The sequence below is a fragment of the Schistocerca nitens genome, chromosome 8 (genome assembly GCF_023898315.1).
Source record: "Schistocerca nitens isolate TAMUIC-IGC-003100 chromosome 8, iqSchNite1.1, whole genome shotgun sequence".
Classification (NCBI taxonomy): Eukaryota; Metazoa; Arthropoda; class Insecta; order Orthoptera; family Acrididae; genus Schistocerca; species Schistocerca nitens.
The window spans coordinates 486,900,105-486,921,139 of NC_064621.1; the positions used below are offsets into that span (position 1 = coordinate 486,900,105).

The window sequence follows — 21,035 nt, forward strand, 5'->3', positions numbered from 1 at the left end:
TTATGTCAGCATTTCCACTCTCATGTCTCCTGTCTCCACAATAGCCTGAAATATTCTCTTAACTCCACCATCACCCACATTGTGAACCGTCTGTCTTTTGTGTCACTTATAACTCCTTCAGTCACATCTAATATCAATAGGAAGAAAACGGGACGAAGTCAAACGAGATGGTGAGTAAGAACACAGAATCGAGTAAATCTTACTAAGAAGAAAAATAAAAAGAGAATTTTTAGCATTGGTCTTATTGTTTTTTCACAGGGGCTATTACTTTATGATGTAGAATCGTGAAAAATGTAAAATCGGAGAACATAAAAATCGAAGTTCCACTGCAGTCATTTCCCCTTCTCTCCCTCCCCCCTCGATCCACACAGCTTCCCTATGGAGCATCCAGGAACTCACTATCCTGTCACCAATATGCCCATGGCCATTCCCACAGGCAACACTAACATCTTCCTCCTAACCCTACCCTAGTACCCCTCCTTAGCCCCCCACCTCCTCTGTACCCCCCACTACTTACCACAGCAAAGTTCACTGCTCACCTCAGTCGCAGTAGCAGTCGGGTCATAGTGCCCGGGGATGACAGTGGTCATGTATGAGAGTTGCGTTTGTGTGAATGTGGGTGAATTTTGTTGTCTCTGTTTGATGATGGACTTAGTCCAATATTTGAGTGATATGCAGCATCTTCTTCATTGTGCCTGTCTTGCATTCCACAACTCCTTTACATGGTGAGTAACTACACAAGTGGTGAACAATAATTGTTTACATTGTATTACAGTGCTGTAGAGGAAGTCAAGATGAACAATTTGATACAGGATGCCTGAGGTCTATCAAGTCGAGAACAAAAACTTGGACTACAAGAATTACTTCCCGTATTTTACCATTTTTGGTCTTTACTGACTAGGCTATTATGCCACCAGCTTAGTTGGTTGTTCTGTTAAACATTATTAATTTTAACTTTTCCATGAGTATATTGGAAACATTATGCATAAACTAATTATGCTTACAATTTGCTCTTAACTCAACCCATGCAAACACAGCAGTTTTGTAGTACGAAGACCAGACAAACAAAATGATTTAAAACTTAATTTTAAGCCATTAAAATTCACAAAATTGTGATGTAAAATTTATACAAATGTGATTTTTATGATTTGTAAGTTCAGAACTAAGCTGGCACATAATGGATTAATAATAATAAATAATAATAATAACAATAATAATAATAATATAACCAGACAATAAAGATCAAAAAAGGTCAAATATGATAAACAATTCATGTAGCCATAAATTTTTGTACAATGATATGAGAAAGTGCCATGAACAACATACTAAAAATCCTAACCGGTGGGGATTGAGTGTAGGAGTGGGGGTGCGTTTGAAAGTCACATTTGTACATTTCTCTTGAATAACCCGAAAACAATGGCCTTTAATGAATACTTATCCAAGTATAAAATGAAAAACTATGTTAAAGTTCCTACAAAAGAGGTCTCTTTTTTTCTATGCACTAATACTTTGTACACAGGGAGTGGGAGAATACTGAAAATCTTGAGTACTGTGCAAGCACTGAAGGTTAGGTGTTTTTTGTGGGGCAATTTGTGATAGTTTCTCAACTTGAGGATCACAAATGACCTGTATCAAATTGTTCATCTCAATTTCCTCTACACCACTGTGGTAAGTTATAAACAATTATCATTTATACTATGTACATTCTTTTCATACTGTTGAAAATGTGGATAATTTGTCTTAGATAATTTTGGTTCCAATGTGTATAAGAAAAGACCAATTTCCTGGAAAATCGAACAGTGAGGTACATGTGACTGTGATCTGCGCTGTACGAGAAATGAAGCAAGCGACTTGGAGGTACTGTTTGGTGGTAGTTAGTAGCAAACAATGGAGATATCTGACCTTTAGCACACAATTAAAATAACTAGAAAATTAATAGATACTAGAAAATTAAACCAATGTTTTACACATATATTCACAACAAACGTATGAAAAATAAGAAATGCATGAGTTATTACCTTTTCTAGCTTCCCATTATAATAAAGTAATGGCACTGTTACTACTGAAACATTTGTGTGTAAATATAAATAAGTTTCCAGCTTCAAATCTGGTGGTACAATGTGTTGCTTCAAGGACAACTGAAAAAGCACAGTTGTCTTATCTGGAATTATCACAGTTGGTGTGAAATTCTGTACCTGTAAAGAGCAAAATTACATCACTATTTCAGTGTTCCTATCCTTGGAGATAAAAATATTAAAAGCAAAGCAGAAAAATGAAACTAAAAGATGAAAAAAGAATATGAAATACTCAATACCAGTGAGTTACATGTCTCTGCCTGTAAGATCATGAACAATCTGTACGAACAGCAAGTGAAGTCTACTATCCCTAATTTTACAATAACTGTTAGAGGAACCGTTTTAAGTTGCATAGGAAATTTTATTTACTTAATGATGACCAGTTTCAGATGGCTCATCCTTTATTAAATCATCCTCAAGAATAAAATGCACTGGTTGTTATGATACATAGCAATGAAAGCTTAACAAAATTCCAAACCTGACCAAAGGCAGAGAACAGACCACTTACATAAGTTGCGCATTACAACCAGATGTGCACGGAAGATACGGGCCACAAAACATATAAACATGGCAGTATACAATGTAGTGTCCACACATGAACACCGGTACATGTCAAAACATACACTGAAGCTAAAACACGCCTGCAATGACTACTAAGCTAAGCCAGTGGCCACGAGTGGTGGTGTATGTCGAAGGATTGGGGCTTTTATTCTAATACAAATTCAGTTTACAAAAATCACTGTTAAAATACAATCTTAACAATTTGTGAACAGTCTACATAATAAAACGATATAAAATATAAAAATGAATGTACATCTGGTATTATGATGCCACATGTGGTGTACTGAAACTACCACAGAGGGAAACAAAGAAAGGACTCGTGGCAAATCAACTACAATACAAACAAACTCAAACAAAATACGGCCTTAAATTGGGCCTCAATTTTTCACTCCGTTTCATTTCTATTCTTTCTTTAATTGGTTAAAATCTATCCCAATTGTAAGCTTTGATTTGTCCCTTCTATCAATCATCTCTTGTGAACTTATTTTTAGATTTTAAAACAAATTTAGAGCTATTAGATCTTTGCCCTAGTGTTGCTATTACTTCATCACGCACACAAAAGCATGCGTGTATGCTTACACAAGTGCGTGCACGAGCACACGCACAAGTGTGCGAGCGCACGAGCGTAAGCACAGGCAAATCCATTTTCATAAGGTAAGTAAATAGATAAATGCAGCCTTCTGGAAAATTTTTTAACTATACTTCTTCCTTTCTATTCCCTCCCCTTCATTCAAACTCTCCAATAATTATTTTTGGACTGCACATCTAACATAGCTTTAAATCTCCTCACCATATTTTTCCGCTTTCAATCTCCTCACCATATTTTTCCCATTTTGTAAACTTCTAAGATACACATAACTTCAAAAAACTACTGAAGAAAAAAAAATGTTTCCTTTGGTGTAGGATTTGAATGAGAAGAAGAATAAGATGAACACCAATGCACAAAGCTTTTATCACTATCTTAAACCTCTGTCAGTTGCAATTCAACAATGGTGCATTAGAGAGAGAGAGAGAGAGAGAGAGAGAGAGAGAGAGAGAGAGAGAGAGAGAGAGTAAAAATAAGGAATTACGTTAAAAAAAATTAAAGAAAATAACACTTACTGTTAATCAAATATCTCAAGCATACTATGATAGCACAATTTTGCTTACCATAAAGTAAGCTCTTGCTTCCTTATGAAGGGTAACATTAATTAAAGCTATAGGTATCTTGAATGTGTTTTTTACAGTAAAATTTCGAGCACTGCTGTTTCCACCTATGTCAGAGCAGTATTGTGTAACAGATGAATTGAAGTCCAAGCCCCCTTCAAGAACTTGTGACATGTAGGGTGTTATGAGCTGATGTTGATTCTGTTTACTTCTAATAATTATTTTTCCATTGTAATCTTTGCCTTCAAATGCAGCTTTCCCTGTAAATGCAACAGACCACATGTAACTTCAATGACAATAATACAGAATATGGAAGAGGGGAGGGGGAAAAAAGGGGGAGGGTAGAGAGAGAGAGAGAGAGAGAGAGAGAGAGAGAGAGAGAGAGAGAGATATTCAAAAACTTCAGACACCCAAACAGGAAAAACACACACACACACAGGAGGTGTTACAGCTGTAAAAGTTTAAATTTTATCTCTCATATGTGGAATTGGATGCATTACTATTACTTTAGTATCAAAAAAAAAATGGCTCTGAGCACTATGGGACTCAACTGCTGAGGTCATTAGTCCCCTAGAACTTAGAACTAGTTAAACCTAACTAACCTAAGGACATCACAAACATCCATGCCCAAGGCAGGATTCGAACCTGCGACCGTAGCGGTCTTGCGGTTCCAGACTGCAGCGCCTTTAACCGCACGGCCACTTCGGCCGGCTTTAGTATCAACCTGTTGAGTTGCAGGCAGCCACAACGAAAAGACTGTTACACATTATAGTATTCCACCAAAGCCTTCTTCAGCAAAGAAAACACACACACTCACTCACACAAGCAAGCACACATCTTGCACACATGACTGCCATCACCGAGATTCCAACCAGAATTTCAGTCTGAAGTTTCCTTTGTTTGATTTTACACAAGTGTTAACTAGAAACAAAATTCCAATAAAGTATTACACACATAAGAAACAAATGTTAGATAACACTTGTGGAACAGATACATATTATACAAAAAACTAAATTTTATTATGTTTAGACAGAAGTTAATTTATTTTCTTGCATATTAATTACAACGTTTAATCAATAACTCAGTACAGCCAATCAAAATAAGAAAGTGTATTTTCCACTAAAAAGGCTATAGTGTTGGAAGAAATTGGGTAAGCCTGTAAAATTGTAATTCTCCTCCTCCCTCCTCAAAGTATTTCATATGAAAAGCCAACTCACAAAGCAAATTCTGCCTCAAAATGGGAAATTACCTGATAAATTCTATTTCATTGTGAGTTGCATCCATATAAACTATTTTATCAGAAATAGTTTGAAATAGCTGTATTTTTGGAATACAAAATGGAGAATGTAACTAATTTTCAGTTATTGGTATTGCACACCATCTGGTGAAGCCCAATTTGGGAACAATGTTTTGTAAGTAGGTGTTTGCAAAGCAACGGGCACGAATGCAATGAAGTATCACCACGCTCAATGCTCTAGTGCAACGTCAATTGTTGATGGTTGAACAGTCCCTCCCTATAAGATACACGTCGCATACTATAATGTAAGACTCACCTGTGGACACAGCATCTTAGAACAAAGAAACATACATGTCTGTCTGTTAGCTAAGGTTCAAAAGTTGGTATAATGCAGACATTTAAAAATGGTTGTTTTATGTGGAGTGTGTTATGAACTGTGCTAGCCTCAAATACTGACAGAGGCGAGGGGTCTTAACTACCTTGTTTACAACCTCAAGAAGCAATTGTGCAGTAGCTATTATCAAATGATTTGTGTGGCTCATTGTTTTCTTATTTTGAAGTTAATAAAGATACTAATTCTAGTCCATCATGATGTTCAATTAAAAGCCAGAAAGCATTGGTGATCCTCATGACCATATGTCGCCTCTGCTTTCACATAAATACAGAACACAGGTGTAGGCTGACTGCCGTGCAAGAGGGATGCAGATCTTGTTTCCCCACACTGCTCCTCTCTCCTCTTGTGGTCTTAATTCCAGTTTGTTTACAGTTGCTGCTGACTTTAGTGTTCATGTTCTGTAGTATAGTGTCCAAAAAAACAAAGCAAGACAAAGTATTTCGACCATGTCAACAGTTTTACCCTAATGTGCAAACAGAGTTATTTTTGGTTCTACTTTCACAAGAAGTACTTTGTCAGTTCCATCTGTAGTGTTGTCAAGTATGAGATGCATGGATGTTAATGCTAACAAAAGGCAAAAATCATTAGTCTGCATATTTTGTAATTATAGAATTGGTAGGGAAAAGAGAAATAATGTCTTGAATATTTCTCGGATATTCAGTCAGGCAGTGTCTTCCAATGAGTGTGATATTTTGGCAAGCCAACTTCTTGTCATCTTCAGGCACTCCCAGAGACTGATTGATCTCTGATGGATGCCGACTTTATATTGTCTTCACCCCCTCTCCCACAGCCTCTGTCTGGCTGTCTCTGAGCGCAGTCTGGGTGCAGACTCCAGGAATGCCTGAAGATGGCAAGAAGTCGGCTTGCTGAAATATCACACCTATTGAATGACACCACCTGGCTGGATACCTGAGAAATATTCATCATTTCCATAAGTCGGTCAAAACCTAAAATCACACAAAAATAATGTCAATAAACACCTTAAATCAGATAAGAACTCTGTTGAGAGTGCTTAACAGAAACAATCATTTGTTGGAAGCTTAAATACACCAAGAAGAAAAAATGAGCAAAAACCATTTTGGAAAGAGCAAACGTTCCTGTAAAGAAAGGTCCCCCATCACTACTTCCTTTTAAAGCCAGTATTAGAATGCTAAGGCTCATTTTCAGAGTCGTAGTGATGACAGACAATAAGTTGTCCTCAAATAGACTAAGATTACTGACAATTTTGCTACAGTGTTCACAGGTGGCACAGTAGTGTGAAAGATGTCAGTAAATTCAGCTCAGTGCAGAATCCAAGCATTTCCTACATTTATTTAGTTACATAACTCAATTTCTGGATTTTCCTTTGCGTACAAATGTGACCACATGGTCACATAAATTCAATTAGAAATTCTAGATCCAAACGTTTACATTCAAAGAAAAGTAAGATGTTCAGTTTATTTTCTCCATGATCTTTCACAGATTGTACAAAACCTTGGGTGTCATCAAATGCCACACAAAATTTAATTCTTACTATAACATTAGTTGCAAACTGCCTTTGTCTTTTCTACTCTATGACACTGGCCCATTACTTAGCTTGCATTTATTGTAAATCTCTTGCCCAGGTATATCAGAAGGGTAGAAGAACAGACCAACAAAATCATAGGCCAAAGTCCTTAACACTGGTTTGCTGCAGAATTCTTGAACATATTCTCAGTTTAAATAAAAAACATTTCCTTGAGAACGAGAAACTTGTGTCCACGAATCAGCATGGTTTCAGAAAGCATCCTTCGTGAGAAACTCAGCTTGCCCTTTCTCACATGACATACTGCAAAATATGGGTGGAGGGCAACAGGCAGGCTCCACATTTCTAAATTTATGAAAAGTATCTGACAGAGTGCTCCACTGCAGACTGTCAACAGAGGTATAAGCATATGGAATAAGTTCCCAAATAAGTGAGTGGCTTAAAGATTTCTTAAGTAATAGAACCAAGTGTGCTGTTCTCGACAGCAAGTATTCATCAGAGACAAGGGTATTATTAGGAGAGCCTCTGGGAAGTGCGACAAGATGGCTACATATCTAAATGTCTGACAGACAGGATGAGTAGCAATCTCCTCTTATTTGCTGATGATGCTGTGGTGTATGAGAAGGTGTCAAAGGTCTCTTGTGGACTGGATGGTAAAAACTCTGGGTACCAAGACATAAATCAATGTGTGTTGGCTTGCAGCACACTAAGCATCCAACTTTCAATGCACTAGTACATCTCAAAATGGCAGCCTTCCATCTTTCACTATCTCGACAGTGAACTGGATGTTTGGGTGCTTGTTGTTCATATGTTTCTCAAAATGCCCAGGAGCTTCTATCCCGTGTAGCCAGACCATAAATGTATGGTCAACATAACGACGAAATGGAGATGGATGAAGGGGAGTCAATTTAATGCATGGTCCTCAAAATGTTCCATAGAAAGTTAGCCATTGCTGGAAACAACGGAGAACCCAGAGCCATTTCGTTCGTCATACAAGAAGTAGGTGGTCACCATAAAATGTCGAAACAACTTTATCATTTCAGGAGGCAAATGCTCTGCCAACAGTTTAAGTATGTCCCCCACAGGAACCTTTGTAAATAGTGAAACTACATCTAGGCTGACTACAATATTGTTTGGGCCAACTCGAATTCGTTTAATTTTCTCAATGAACATCTGAGTCATTGATGTGGTGTTCACAGTGGCCAACTATTGGAGTCATCAGCTTAGTTAAATACACTGGTGTCCAAAATAATAGCAACGAACCGCTATTGCCCTGTCTTGCGTCTAATTCGCCATATAATCATACAAACAATCAACTGATGTCCGTACAATTGTCTTCTGTACACAAAATGGCATTCCGGTCAACAGACAACCCCGTCAATGATGTCAGGGCACCTATAGAACAGTGTAGTATTTGCTAGGTAGTCCCACATCCATAATCTCTGTGTATACAGTCACAGATGTTGCAGTATGGTACAAAGAAGACACCTGCCAGACACTCTGCAGTGGAGGGCCATAACAAGAATGGAAGAAGGACAGTCACAAACTGATGAGGCACAATGGGGTAATATGAATCATTCAGTTGTTTCTTGGATTTTGCAACAATTTATAGAGATCAAAACAGTACCCAAAAGACCAGGGCAGTGTCGACCAAGTGTGATAACAGAAAGAGAGGGCTATTATTTGGCTATAATGGCATGATGGTACCACCTTAGTACTGCACAGCAATTGGCATTTCACCTTGTACCAGCCACTGGATGTGTTGTATTGAGACAAATGTTGTCCAGAAGGCTTCAGCACAGTGGCCTTTATTGTTGCAGACCTGCTGTTTGTGTACCTCTGATGCATCTTCACAGAAGGAACATCTAGAGTGGAGTTGACAACATGCCACCTGGGCACTCGAATTGTGGGCCAATGCCCTTTTCACAGATGAGTCCTGATTTGGTCTGGAGCGTGGTTCTCGAAGCAAGCGCTTCTGGAGGGAACGTGGAACATGATTTTGGGACCCAAACATTATGGAAAGAGAGCAATATCGAGGAGAATCGCTAATGTTGTGGGCAGGGATTATGTTGATCACAAGAACACCTCTTCGTGAAATTGCATGGGTGAATCAGCAAGGCTGAACTGCTGTCAGGTATTGTGATGAGATCTAGTTGGCCCAAACAACATTTCAGTCAGCCTGGATGTACTCTTTCTATTTACAAAGACTCTCGTGGAGGAGACATTGCAACTGTTGGCAGAGCATTTTCCTCCTGAAACAATAAAGTTGTTCCGACATGCTATGACCACCACCTGCTACTTGTACAGTGGTAAATTTTGTGAACTGACAGACTGAATGGCTATGGGTTCTCCGCTGTCTCCAGAAATGGCCAACTTTTTTATGGAACATTTTGAGAACTGTGCATTAAATTGGCTCCCCTTTGTCCATCCCCATTTTATCATCATGTTGACGATACATGTTTATGGTCTGGCCACATGGAATAGAAACTCTTGAGCGCTTCCAGGAACATATGAATAGCACCCACCAAACATCCAGTTCACAGTCAAGACATCGAAAGAGCGGAAGCTGCTCTTTTTAGATGTTCTAGTACAACGAAAGTCAGATGGACACCTCGGCCACTCAGTATACCACAAGCTGATGCACAGTGATTTATATCTTGGCGCCCAGAATTTTCACCATCCAGACAAGAAAACAGCAACTTTAAATACATTGGTACACAGAGCAAAAACCGTTCCTGATGAGGACCACTTCTATTCCCAAATTAATCTTTAAAATGGTTCTCAGAGCATCGTATCTCCATGTCATCTTCATTTGCTTCTTATTTCCTTTCTGTACTATTGCCATCACACTCACTTTCCTTTTTTGTTTCATACTGGCTTAATATCCGAGTTCTTGATGCTCATACAGCGACTTCTCTTTTCTCTAAAGCTCTCTTTAATTTTCCGGTTGGTAGTATCTGTCTCTCCACTAGTCATGCATGCTTCTATGGTCTTGCATTTTTCCTCTAGCCATAGCTGCTTAGACTTTACCATACTCTGTCAGCCTCATTGTGTACATGCCTGTATATTCTTTTGCCTGCATCATTTGCTGCATTTGTATATTGTTTCCCTCCATCAATTAAATTCAATATCTCAATGCTATTAGATGGATAGATTGCTACTCACCACAGACTGCCAGGTGTTATTAGTTATCACACATGCATACCTCACAAATATGCCCACTGTCATCTCCTTATGCTAAGGTCCGAATGTGACAGTACATACATTGGGCAGCGATCTCTGCTAGGTGTGTGGATGGGGTACAGGAGAGGTGTGAGTAGAGTGTGGGAGGATAGCAGGGTAGGGGTGGGAGTGGAAGCTAGTGTTGCCTGTGGTAGTGCACAGGGACGTAGTGAAAACAGGATAGAGGGTAATAGGCTGTTAGATGGTGGTGGTGGTTAGTGTTTAACGTCCCGTCGACAACGAGGTCATTAGAGACGGAGCGCAAGCTCGGGTTAGGGAAGGATTGGGAAGGAAATCGGCCATGCCCTTTCAAAGGAACCATCCCGGCATTTGCCTGAAACGATTTAGGGAAATCACGGAAAACCTAAATCAGGATGGCCAGAGACGGGATTGAACCGTCGTCCTCCCGAATGCGAGTCCAGTGTGCTAACCACTGCGCCACCTCGCTCGGTAGTAGGCTGTTAGATGCAGCATCAAGAGGCAGTGCTTAGGGCTGGGGAGGGTGAAATTGGACTGGGGGGAGGGGGGCAAAGGGGAAAGGGCAGTAGAAGGCACACTGCCAAGTTACACTACTGGCCATTAAAATTGCTACACCAAGAAGAAATGCACATGATAAACCGGTATTCATTTGACAAATATATTATACTAGAATGGCATGTGATGACATTTTCAAACAATTTGGGTGCATAGATCCTGAGAAATCTGTACACAGAACAACCACCTCGCTGTAATAACAGCCTTGATATGCCTGGGCATTGAGTCAAACAGAGCTTAGATGGTCTGTACAGGTACAGCTGCCCATACAGATTCAACATGATACCACAGTTCATCATCAAGAGTAGGGTCTGGCGTATTGTGACGAGCCAGTTGCTCGGCCACCACTGACCAGACGTTTTCTACTGGTGAGAGGTCTGGAGAATGTGCTGGCCAGGGCAGCAGTCGAACATTTTCTGTATCCAGAAAGGCCCATGCAGGACCAGCAACATGCGGTCACACATTATCCTACTGAAATGTAGGGTTTCGTAGGGATCGAATGAAGGGTAGAGCCACGGGTCGTAACACATCTGAAATGTAACGTCCACTGTTCAAAGTGCCGTCAATGCAAGCAAGAGGTGACCGAGACGTGTAACCAATGGCACCCCATACCATCACGTCAGCTGATACGCCAGTGTGGCAATGACGAATACACGCTTCCAATGTGTGTTCACCGCGATGTCGCCAAACATGGATGCGACCATCATGATGCTGTAAGCAGAACCTGGATTCATCCGGAAAAATGACTTTTTGCCATTAGTGCACCCAGGTTCGTCGTTGAGTACACCACCGCAGGCGCTCCTGCCTGTGATGCAGCGTCAAGGGTAATTGCAGCCATGGTGTCCGAGCTGATAGTCCATGCTACTGCAAACGTCGTCGAACTGTTCGTGCAGATGGTTGTTGTCTTGCAAACATCCCCATCTGTTGACTCAGGGATCGAGACGTGGCTGCACGATCCGTTACAGCCATGTGGATAAGATGCCTGTCATCTCAGCTGCTAGTGGTACGAGGCCGTTGGGATCCAGCACAGCGTTCCGTATTACCCTCCTGAACCCACCGATTCCATATTCTGCTAACAGTCATTGGATCTCGACCAACGCGAGATTGGATCTCGACCAACGCGAGCAGCAATGTCACGGTACGATAAATTGCAATCGCGATAGGCCACAATCCGACCTTTATCAAAGTCAGAAACGTGATGGTACGCATTTCTCCTCCTTACACGAGGCATCACAACAACGTTTCACCGAGCAACGCTGGTCAACTGCTGTTTGTGTATGAGAAATCGGCTGCAAACTTTCCTCATGTCAGCACGTTGTAGGTGTCGCCACCAGCGCCAACCTAGTGTGAATGCTCTGACAAGCAAATCATTTGCATGTCACAGCATCTTCTTCCTGTCGGTTAAATTTCGCGTCTGTACCACATCATCTTCGTGGTGTAGCAATTTTAATGGCAAGTAGTGTATAAGCCAGGCATACGTAGGACTAGAGTGGAAATAGGGAAAGGACTAAGCAGATGAAAGACTGAAACTAGCAAATGTTGAGCCCAGGGGGATAACAGGAATGAAGGAAATATTGACATACCAGCAGGTGAGCTTCCATCTGCGCAGTTCAGAAAAACTGGTGTTGGTGGGAAGAATCCAGACGACCTCAGCTATGAAGCAGTCATTGAAGTGAAGCACATCGTCTGTGATGGTAGCTCATCAATTCGGTGGGCCAGCTGTCTTGTGGCCATAGTTCATCAGTGGCCAATCATGCATACAGGCAGCCTGTTAGTTGTCATAACCACATACAATACAGCACAGTGGTTGCAGCAGTTTGTTAGACCACGTGACTGCTACGACAAGTAGCCCTGCATTTGATAGGGCAGGAGATGCATGTAATAGGACTGGAGTAGATTTGATTAGGTGTACTTTTCACTACAAGAGGTCCATAGTGAGGAGATCCTACATGAAGTCAGAAAACAAAATTACATAATAATCATTTTAAAAGGAAAACAGATGTGCTAATGCATCTTCCACAGATCCCAAGTGCAGTGGTCATAATCAATGTGGGATAAATCAAAAAATCTTAAACATATTTCCACTTATAAAGTAATAACTAAGTTGTCACAAAACATGTAAATGTTCAGTACACTGACGTCCATATAATAATCATTAGGTTGTTGTAGCCATGCATCATGAAATAGAAAAACAATTTTACAAAGCTTATTTACAGTCATCACATTGCTGCACAACATTCTCAGACTTCTTGCCACATCAGTTCAAGTTAAAACCTTCAGCTTTTGACAATTAGCACCATCATCTTCGTTGGGAGCAACTGACTGTCAGAAATGCTGCTGTGATGACCGAATATAGCCCAAGGATGGCTTCTGATTGGTTAGTAGTTACATCATGCTATCACAGATGTTATCAATGCCTGCACTGGTGGTGCCACCACTCCTGCTGTAGCATAAACATTGCGACGAATATCTCTGGTTCTTCTCTGCAGCAAGAGCTTGATTCCATGCATTGATAAAATTATATCTGCCATCACGGTTGAAGGTTTTCTCACCAATTGTTACTTCTACAGCCTCTTTAATTATAGAGTACCAGTATGTATAAGCCTGGGACAAAACTTTTGCTGCTTCAAACAATATTTTATGTTTGTTTTTGAGGCTGTGCTCTGCAACTGCAGTTTTCTGTAGTTCTCAATTTTTAATATGCCATTGATGTTCTGCATAACGGTCAAAAACGGTGTGGATGGACTGACTTATGTAATTGCTTCCGCACTCACATGGGATACTGTAAATCCCAGGAATCCTAAGGCCAAGACTGTCCTTAACAGGGTGTAGTATCTGCTGTATCTTCTTAAGAGGTTGGAAAATACATCTGATACTTTGTCTTTTCAAGACTCTCCCTATTTTGCCGGAGGTAGCGTCAGAAACGGGAAGAAATGCAGTGGCTCATCATGTGAACATCGAACATTTTTACTTTTCCTGCTCTTGGAGAACACTGACTTGATATCACATGACCATAGTTGTTCTTTCAGAACACATACACTGAAAGATCTAAATCGAAACAAGGCCCCCTGGAGTAGGTAACGTTCCCTCAGAATTATTGAGATACGTAGGAGAGCCAGCCATGGCAAAATTATTCTACCTGGTGTGCAAGATAAATGAGACAGACAAAATATCCTCAGATTTGAAGAAATAGATAACAATTGCAATTCCAAAAAAGCCAGGTGCTGATAGGTGAGAACATCACCAAACCATCAATTTAATACATCATGGTTGCAAAATGCATTATTTACTGAAGAATGGAAAAACGAATAGGCCAGTCTCAGGAACAAACAGGTAAGCGTGTCAGAGTAATGTACGAGCACACAAGACTACATTGACCCTACAACTTAGCATAGAAAGTAGGCTAAAGAAATGCAAACCTATGCAAACAGTTAGCAGCAAGAAAAGCATTCTTAAAAAGAGAAATCTTTTGACACTGAATATAAATGAAAATGTTCTGAAGTCTTTTCTGAAGGTATCCATCTGGAGTGGAACCTTGTGCTGCAGTGAAACGTGGATGAGAAACAGCTCAGACAAAGAGAAAATAGAAGCTTTTGAAATGTGGTGCTACAGAATAATGCTGGAGGTAATTCGGTAGATTGAGTAACTAACAAAGAGTTACTGCATGGAATTGTGGGAAAAAAGAATGCCACAAAAGACTAAAGGAGGGATTCTGAAGCAGCAAGGAACTGTCAATTTGATAACAGAGAGAGCGTGTTGGGTAAAAATTGTACAGGGAGATCAAGGTTCAAATGCAGTACACAGGTCCCAATGGATGTAGGTTGCAGTAGTTACACAGAGGTGAAAAGACTTGCACAGGATACACTAGCGTGGAGAGCTGCATCAAACTCGTCTTCAGCCTGAAGACAAGAACAACAACAACTAGAACAACAACAGCAACAACAAATGAAATGTGTTCAGCTGCCAAAAGAGAAATGTGTGACACCTTCAATGACTAAGGTAGTAGAATCTTATTAATTGTTATCAAAAGGTCTCTCACAAAACCTGAAGAAGTTCTGGTGGTATGTACACGATATCTGAGGTATAGCAATATACATCCCTATTTGAGAAACAGACAGAAGCTTTCCAGCCATCTGCAAAGACTCATGGCCCTAGAGAATGTTTTCATATGCTGAGAGAAGCATATGACGTGAATTGGTCAGCTCGTCTATCCAAGCTAGGTACAAGGTCAAATATTACACATACACTATGATTTATTAAAGAAATTTCTGGTAATTCAATTGTCATTAAATTGTCATGACACTCTGTACAGCCTTTCTTAATGACAATAGTTAACAACAGTATAATTTCAGTTATCTAAAGCAGCTTTCAGATATGCAAAATTACCTAAAATGTGGATTTTATGACTTTCCATGACAAGTAACTTCCTGGCATGCTAATGTGCTCTTGTGAAAGTCAGTGTGCAACTTTTAACTCTACCATTAAATATTCAAAAAAACAGCATTTTGATTAAAAAGCTAAGATCTACGTAATAGTTACAGTTTCAGACAGCTAATATCTACTGGATGACATTATTTTCACTTATTGTGTTGTCCTAGTGAATGAGGGAGTGAATACAGCATGTATGTGAAGTATGAATTGCTGAAATTTTTAATAACTAAGTATGAATGAGAATAGGAATCAGACTGTGCGATCTTGACGTGAGTCACATACACACAGGACTATGGTAATTGTAAAGTACCCAGTTTTCAGCAATTTAGAAATACAATATTTACTTCAGTCCTTCGGATGAGTAAAGAATGTGTTAATTTGCTTTCTGGGATGCATTAGTTTGTATTTTGGTGTAAACTAATTTCAGAACTGGGACTGGTAAAAAGAGAGAGAGTACCAGGTTACGCGAATTTTAATATGAAGCTGACTGGCTACTGTGTTATTCGGCTACTCAGAGAAGAGATCTTCTATGCATGAAACTTGTCGAGTATGTAACATCATGTACACCAAAGCCCTAACTTCTTCTTCTTCTTTTTTTTTTTTTTGTGCAACAATAGTTTTGTAAGAATTTCATTAACATGAAGTTAATTATGGGTCTTGGGTCTCAATAATCAACTGTGGTTGACATGTACAGAAATTTCAAATTTTTTAATGAGATCTGATGCTTCCTTTCAAAGGGTGTAAATTCCAAGTGGTGTACTGCACTGTCATGACCACGAACTTTCAGAATCCTAAGCATGATGAACTGCATGGTATTTAAGCAAACATTCAAAGTATTTTTTTTTTTTTTAACTGATAAGAAGTGCGATTCTTTCAATAACAGATTGTGAGTTAAAATCTTAAGCCGGCTACTAGATAGAAAGAGTGTGCTGTAAGCGTGATAAGATTAAAGCAAATAGTGCTTAATTTCGTACTTTCATTTCTCGAACTGTGTGCTATGAAGGATTTGATAGCAAAATTTGTGTACTTACTCAGAGTGATAATATATAACAGATATTTTATGCAAGGATTTGTCTTTATTTAGTCGTTTCAGTCATACCTAATGAGATTAACTTACTTTGCTTCTAAAAGTCAGTTAACTAAATCTATGCACACTGTAGATGTACATGTACAGTGCAGCTATTTATTTATTTATTTTCTACAGATTTTCTCATCTGAGGAACATTATACATCACTTCAGGGCAGGGTGTACTTCTGAAGAACTCACAAAAGTAGCAGAAAGACATTTGCGGATGCACTGCCACGTATCATCAGTACCAACACGTGTTGATACTCATAGGTGATAGGGGAAAAGAAACTGACGGTAGCAAAGCAGAAGCAGAAATGATGAACTATGTACTCTTAATGTTCCTACAAAAAGTAAGATACAGGAGTACTGACTCAGTTTAATTCCCTCAGTGCTATATTGATGAATGATGTAGATATTAGTGTCAGTGGAGTTGAGAAATAGCTGAAATTGCTAAAACAGAACAATGCTCCAGGTTCTGATGGAGTCTATACAGAATTTAGGCTGTGTTAGCCCCTCCTTCAACCATAACACACTGCAGATCCTGCTGAAAAAAACTCTGCCCAGTTGCTGAAAGAACGCAAAAGTCTCACCCATCTATAAGAATGTCAGCAGAGGTGGTCTGCGAAAGTACCATCCATACCTTTCCCATCTACCTGTTGTATAATCTGAGAACATATTCCAAAGTGAGATATCTTGAACACAATCTCATCCTCCATCCCAAACAGTTCAGAATCTAGAAACATGGGTAACTTGAAATCCAACTCAATATTTTCTCACATCACATTCTGAAACTCATGGATCAATGTAATTGGGCAGATGCAGAATTTCTTAACTTCCATAAAGCATTGACTCAGTACCACACCAATACTTATTACTAAAAATACTATACACAATTTGCCACTGGACTGAGGATTATTTTGTAGGGAATAGGCAGTGTGTTAGCTTGGTCAGAATGTCATCGACAGATGTAAAAGTAATTTTTAGTACGCCTCATGGAAACATGTTGGAATCCCTACTGTTCATGTTATATATTAAGGATCTGATAGGCAATATTTAGAGCGGCCTCACACTTTATTCAAATAATGCAGTTACCTACAGAGTGCAACAAAATTAAAGGATCACCTTTTTGAAACCACATAATTATCTCCAAATGTGACACATAAGTTTGAAATTAAATTTCCCTCAAAAGTGCCTAAAACCTCCCTCTGCAGTAGAGCAGAAGCGGGGCACCCTGTGGCATCACCCTCGAGCTCAGCGACACTTCAAACAGCAAAGTGTCACACATGTGAAAAAAAGGCCACAGCTCAGAAGTTCATGTGAGCTGTAAAGTGAATTAATGATGTCATATCAGCACCAAATTTCACCACAGTTCTGCCCAACACCATCATGGACATGTCACATGATGAGAAAGTTGTCACAACCCCTCTTAACCCCATTTAAACCCTTCATTTGATTTCTCTACAATGAAGGTCAGAACCATGACGCTCAGCATTCAAGTCACACAGTTTTCTTATGGGTGGCCCAGAACAGCAATTCAGACACATCGCCACTCAGAATCTACATGGAAATGCCTCAGGGAGTGGCATTAAGGTATCAATAAAACCACCCCTTTCCCTGAGGCATTGAATCACACACATTTCACAGTCAAAAATGACAATTTGCAGTGTGAGGAGCAGCAGGAAGATGGTCTTTACATGCTTTAACACTACTGATGCCCTTCGACATTTCAACCCTTGCTCTCGGTTATGGATTAGTCCAAAACTATCTGACAAAATTTGAATGTGATCTACAGCAGTAGAGGGTACTTGTAGTTTTTCAAAACATCTGTTTTCTGCCCTCTTGTAATGTGATCATGCGGTAGAGCAAAACTGACATGTGAATGAATAAAATGGCAAAGTGTTTCTCTAAGAACCACCAGTTTGGCAACACCCTTTGTGCCACAGATGCAACTTTTTTGAGAATGTTACAAATGTACCCATCAGAAACTTTGACACCAGTTCAGCCTGGCAGCTGCTCTATCATCTGAAGGTAAGCAAACTGCACACAAGGGTGATGAAGGGGTTTCCTAACCCTCAGATGGGAGAGTAGCCATCAGGCTGCATTGGTTCCTACAGTTATATTTGTATTGTGCTCAATAAAGTTGTGTGGGTAGCACCAAGAACGTTGCCAAACTGGAGGGGGGAGGGGGGAGGATGGGAGGTCTTAGAGGGACTCTTTGTTATTTTATTTATGCACATGTTAGTGTTGCACTCCCGCGTGATGATGTGCCATAGGAGGGAAGGAAACGGGAGGGATGAAAAAACCTAAATACTCTTTACTGCTTTGGATCATGTCCAAGTTTCACTGAATGTTTTTGAACGGTCCCTGGCGTTTTCAACCTGTATATGAACACTCCAAAGGGGCCGATCACTTTCAATGGGGATGCAGCCCCCCGGATTTACTTAGAGATGCACTGAAATATCTGGGGTGTCAACAATGTCAAAGCATGTCAGAAACATCTTCCTGTTGCTCGTCACACTGCAAACTGCCATTCCTGATCACGAATGTGTAGGTACCAACACCCCAGGGAAAGGATTAGTTTCATTTGCACTCTTTATGTCACCCCGAAGCCTTTTTTTGTCAATTCTTCATGGCAGTGTGCCTGAAATGTTTTCCTTGGCCACCAATAAGAAAACCATGTGAGTTCAACACAGGGTGTTGCAGTTCTGACCTGCAGAACTCTAATGATGTATCTTGAGTCATGCACTGCACAGTTGTTTTGTAGAATATGGATATAGACCTAATAATGCAGACTGAAAATAATGTAGACTGAAAATTTAACTTGTCTGTTTCTTCCCAGACTGTCTTAACTAAACCTGTTATTATTTTGGTTTTCATATGAGATTGGTCTATCCTGTCTGCAAGGCTCATTTTATTGATCTGTTTCGTATTATTTCTCAAGATATCACTGTATTATCTGTAATGAGCTGCTACAAATGGTTTTCGCTAGAGATTCATAGTCCTTAACATAGCAGCATAAATTGCCTGTCAATACTAGTACTGTCTCTGTCTTGCTTATTACCTCATCTTCCACCTTTAAGCTCCCAGGTTTTCAAATCTCATCCATTGCAGTCCCCAACAATCTGTCTTTCCTTCTCATCCTGTCCAGTAAGGTGCCCTTATCAGGGGTTCTGGGCAGCTTTTCCTCAACACTCCCCATTTCCTAAGCCTTGAAAATCTTTTTCCTTCATCCCGCCTTGAAAATCCTTTTCCTTCATCCCTCTTCCTTCCGCTTCAATCCTTTTGCCCCAAAGCAGAGCCACTGGCTCCAAGAGCTTAAAATTTCCTTGAATCATGTGTGTCTTCTCCTGCCACCGCTTGCTGAAATGATTTTTTATCTACCAATTATATTATAATACTAGTAATGTGTTTTATGCACATAAAAGGTATTAAAATATGTATTTATCTGTTAAATTTGTCATTGCAGCTTTGAGCACTGAAGAAGGGAATTATCACTTCTTTCACCACAGTTTCAACAACTTTGGTGTTAGCAAACTGGCTGATTTTATGATAAGTGTTTCTGCATTTCTTACTAACATCTTAAAGTGATTGCTATAATGGGTTATAAGCTGTATTCGTTTGAGGGTGTTGCTGCAGCCTATATGTAACAGACCATGGCTCCGATGCAAATATATAAGCACCGACTTATAGGCAAGGAATTAGTGTGGCATTCACATCTTTCTGATGTGCGTGCCCAAATGCGGAAATGTGAAAAATGGTGATATTATTATCACATGCATCCATACAGGGCCACCATACTGTTGTTATTTCCTTGGCTGCCAAAGGACAAAAACAAGTAGACATCCGTCAGACAGTCTGTCAAAACAATTGCAGAATGGTGTGCCATGTACCATGTCCTGGTCACAATTTGATACAAAATGCCGGTCAATCTGGGAGGCCAGCCTCATCCATTATGGACAACAGAAGGCAGGCAGTTGAGGATACAATTAGGGCAGACCAGCACATAACCATTTATGCACTACCAAAGGATCTTGACATCAGCTTCATTGGCATGCAACACGTTATCCAGCAGGAGTTAGGCTACCATAAAATCTGCAGCCATTGGATACCCCAGCATTGAATGCCAAACATAAAGCAAACCAGATGGCTATTTGAATGAAGCATCTGTTGCGTTTCAGTGTGGAGGAAAACATGTTCCATGACAATATTGTTACAGGCAACAAAAGATGTTGCCACTACTGGGAACCAGAGTCAAAAGTGGTGACGACGCAGTTGTGTCATCAGTCTTCATCTCGTCCTGAGACTTTCAAGAGCAAGCCATATGCTGGAAAGGTGATGCTTCCCCCTGTTCTTTTATTGCAAGGGGCCACTGCTTATTGATTACAAGGAACCCAATACCCCTATCTCTGGGGAACGGTACTGCACAATGCTGGATAAATTATAGTATGTAATTAAAGTGAAACAAGGGATGCTGCTGCTTCACAATAATGCATGTCTCCATATCACAAAAATTGTAATGCAGAAGTTATGCCAATTCACGTGGGAGACACTTGAGCAACCGCTCTACAGTCTTGATCTCTCCCCATGCAATTATCACAACTCCTGTCCCTTAAAAAAGGCCTTGAAATTTCGATGATTCCTGTCGGCCAAGGATGTGCAATAGTCAATTACAGACTTCTTCATGCAGTAGGACATGGTGTTTTACCAAATGGGTACTTTCACCCTGGTGCATCAGTGAGATGAGTGCCTCAATGCTCATCATGATTTTGCCCAATTGGCATATTGATTCTGGATTGTACAGCCTTTGAACAAAAACTTTTTGATCACCCCTTATAGTTTTCATTGCCAGTACTGAACAGAAC

At 40.0% G+C, this 21,035-nt stretch overlaps 1 protein-coding gene across 2 annotated transcripts in view; it reads right to left on the minus strand.

Moving 5' to 3' along the window:
* Positions 1–21,035, minus strand: part of LOC126199383 (transmembrane protein 131) — a 385,780-nt gene that overhangs the window by 213,836 nt on the left and 150,909 nt on the right. For both annotated transcript variants that reach the window (XM_049936301.1, XM_049936300.1), the window contains exons 11-12: positions 3,786–4,042; positions 2,019–2,195 (exon numbers count right to left, since the gene is read on the minus strand). In XM_049936301.1, coding sequence (XP_049792258.1) covers positions 2,019–2,195; positions 3,786–4,042 — 434 coding nt within the window. The remainder of the gene's footprint in view (positions 1–2,018; positions 2,196–3,785; positions 4,043–21,035) is intronic.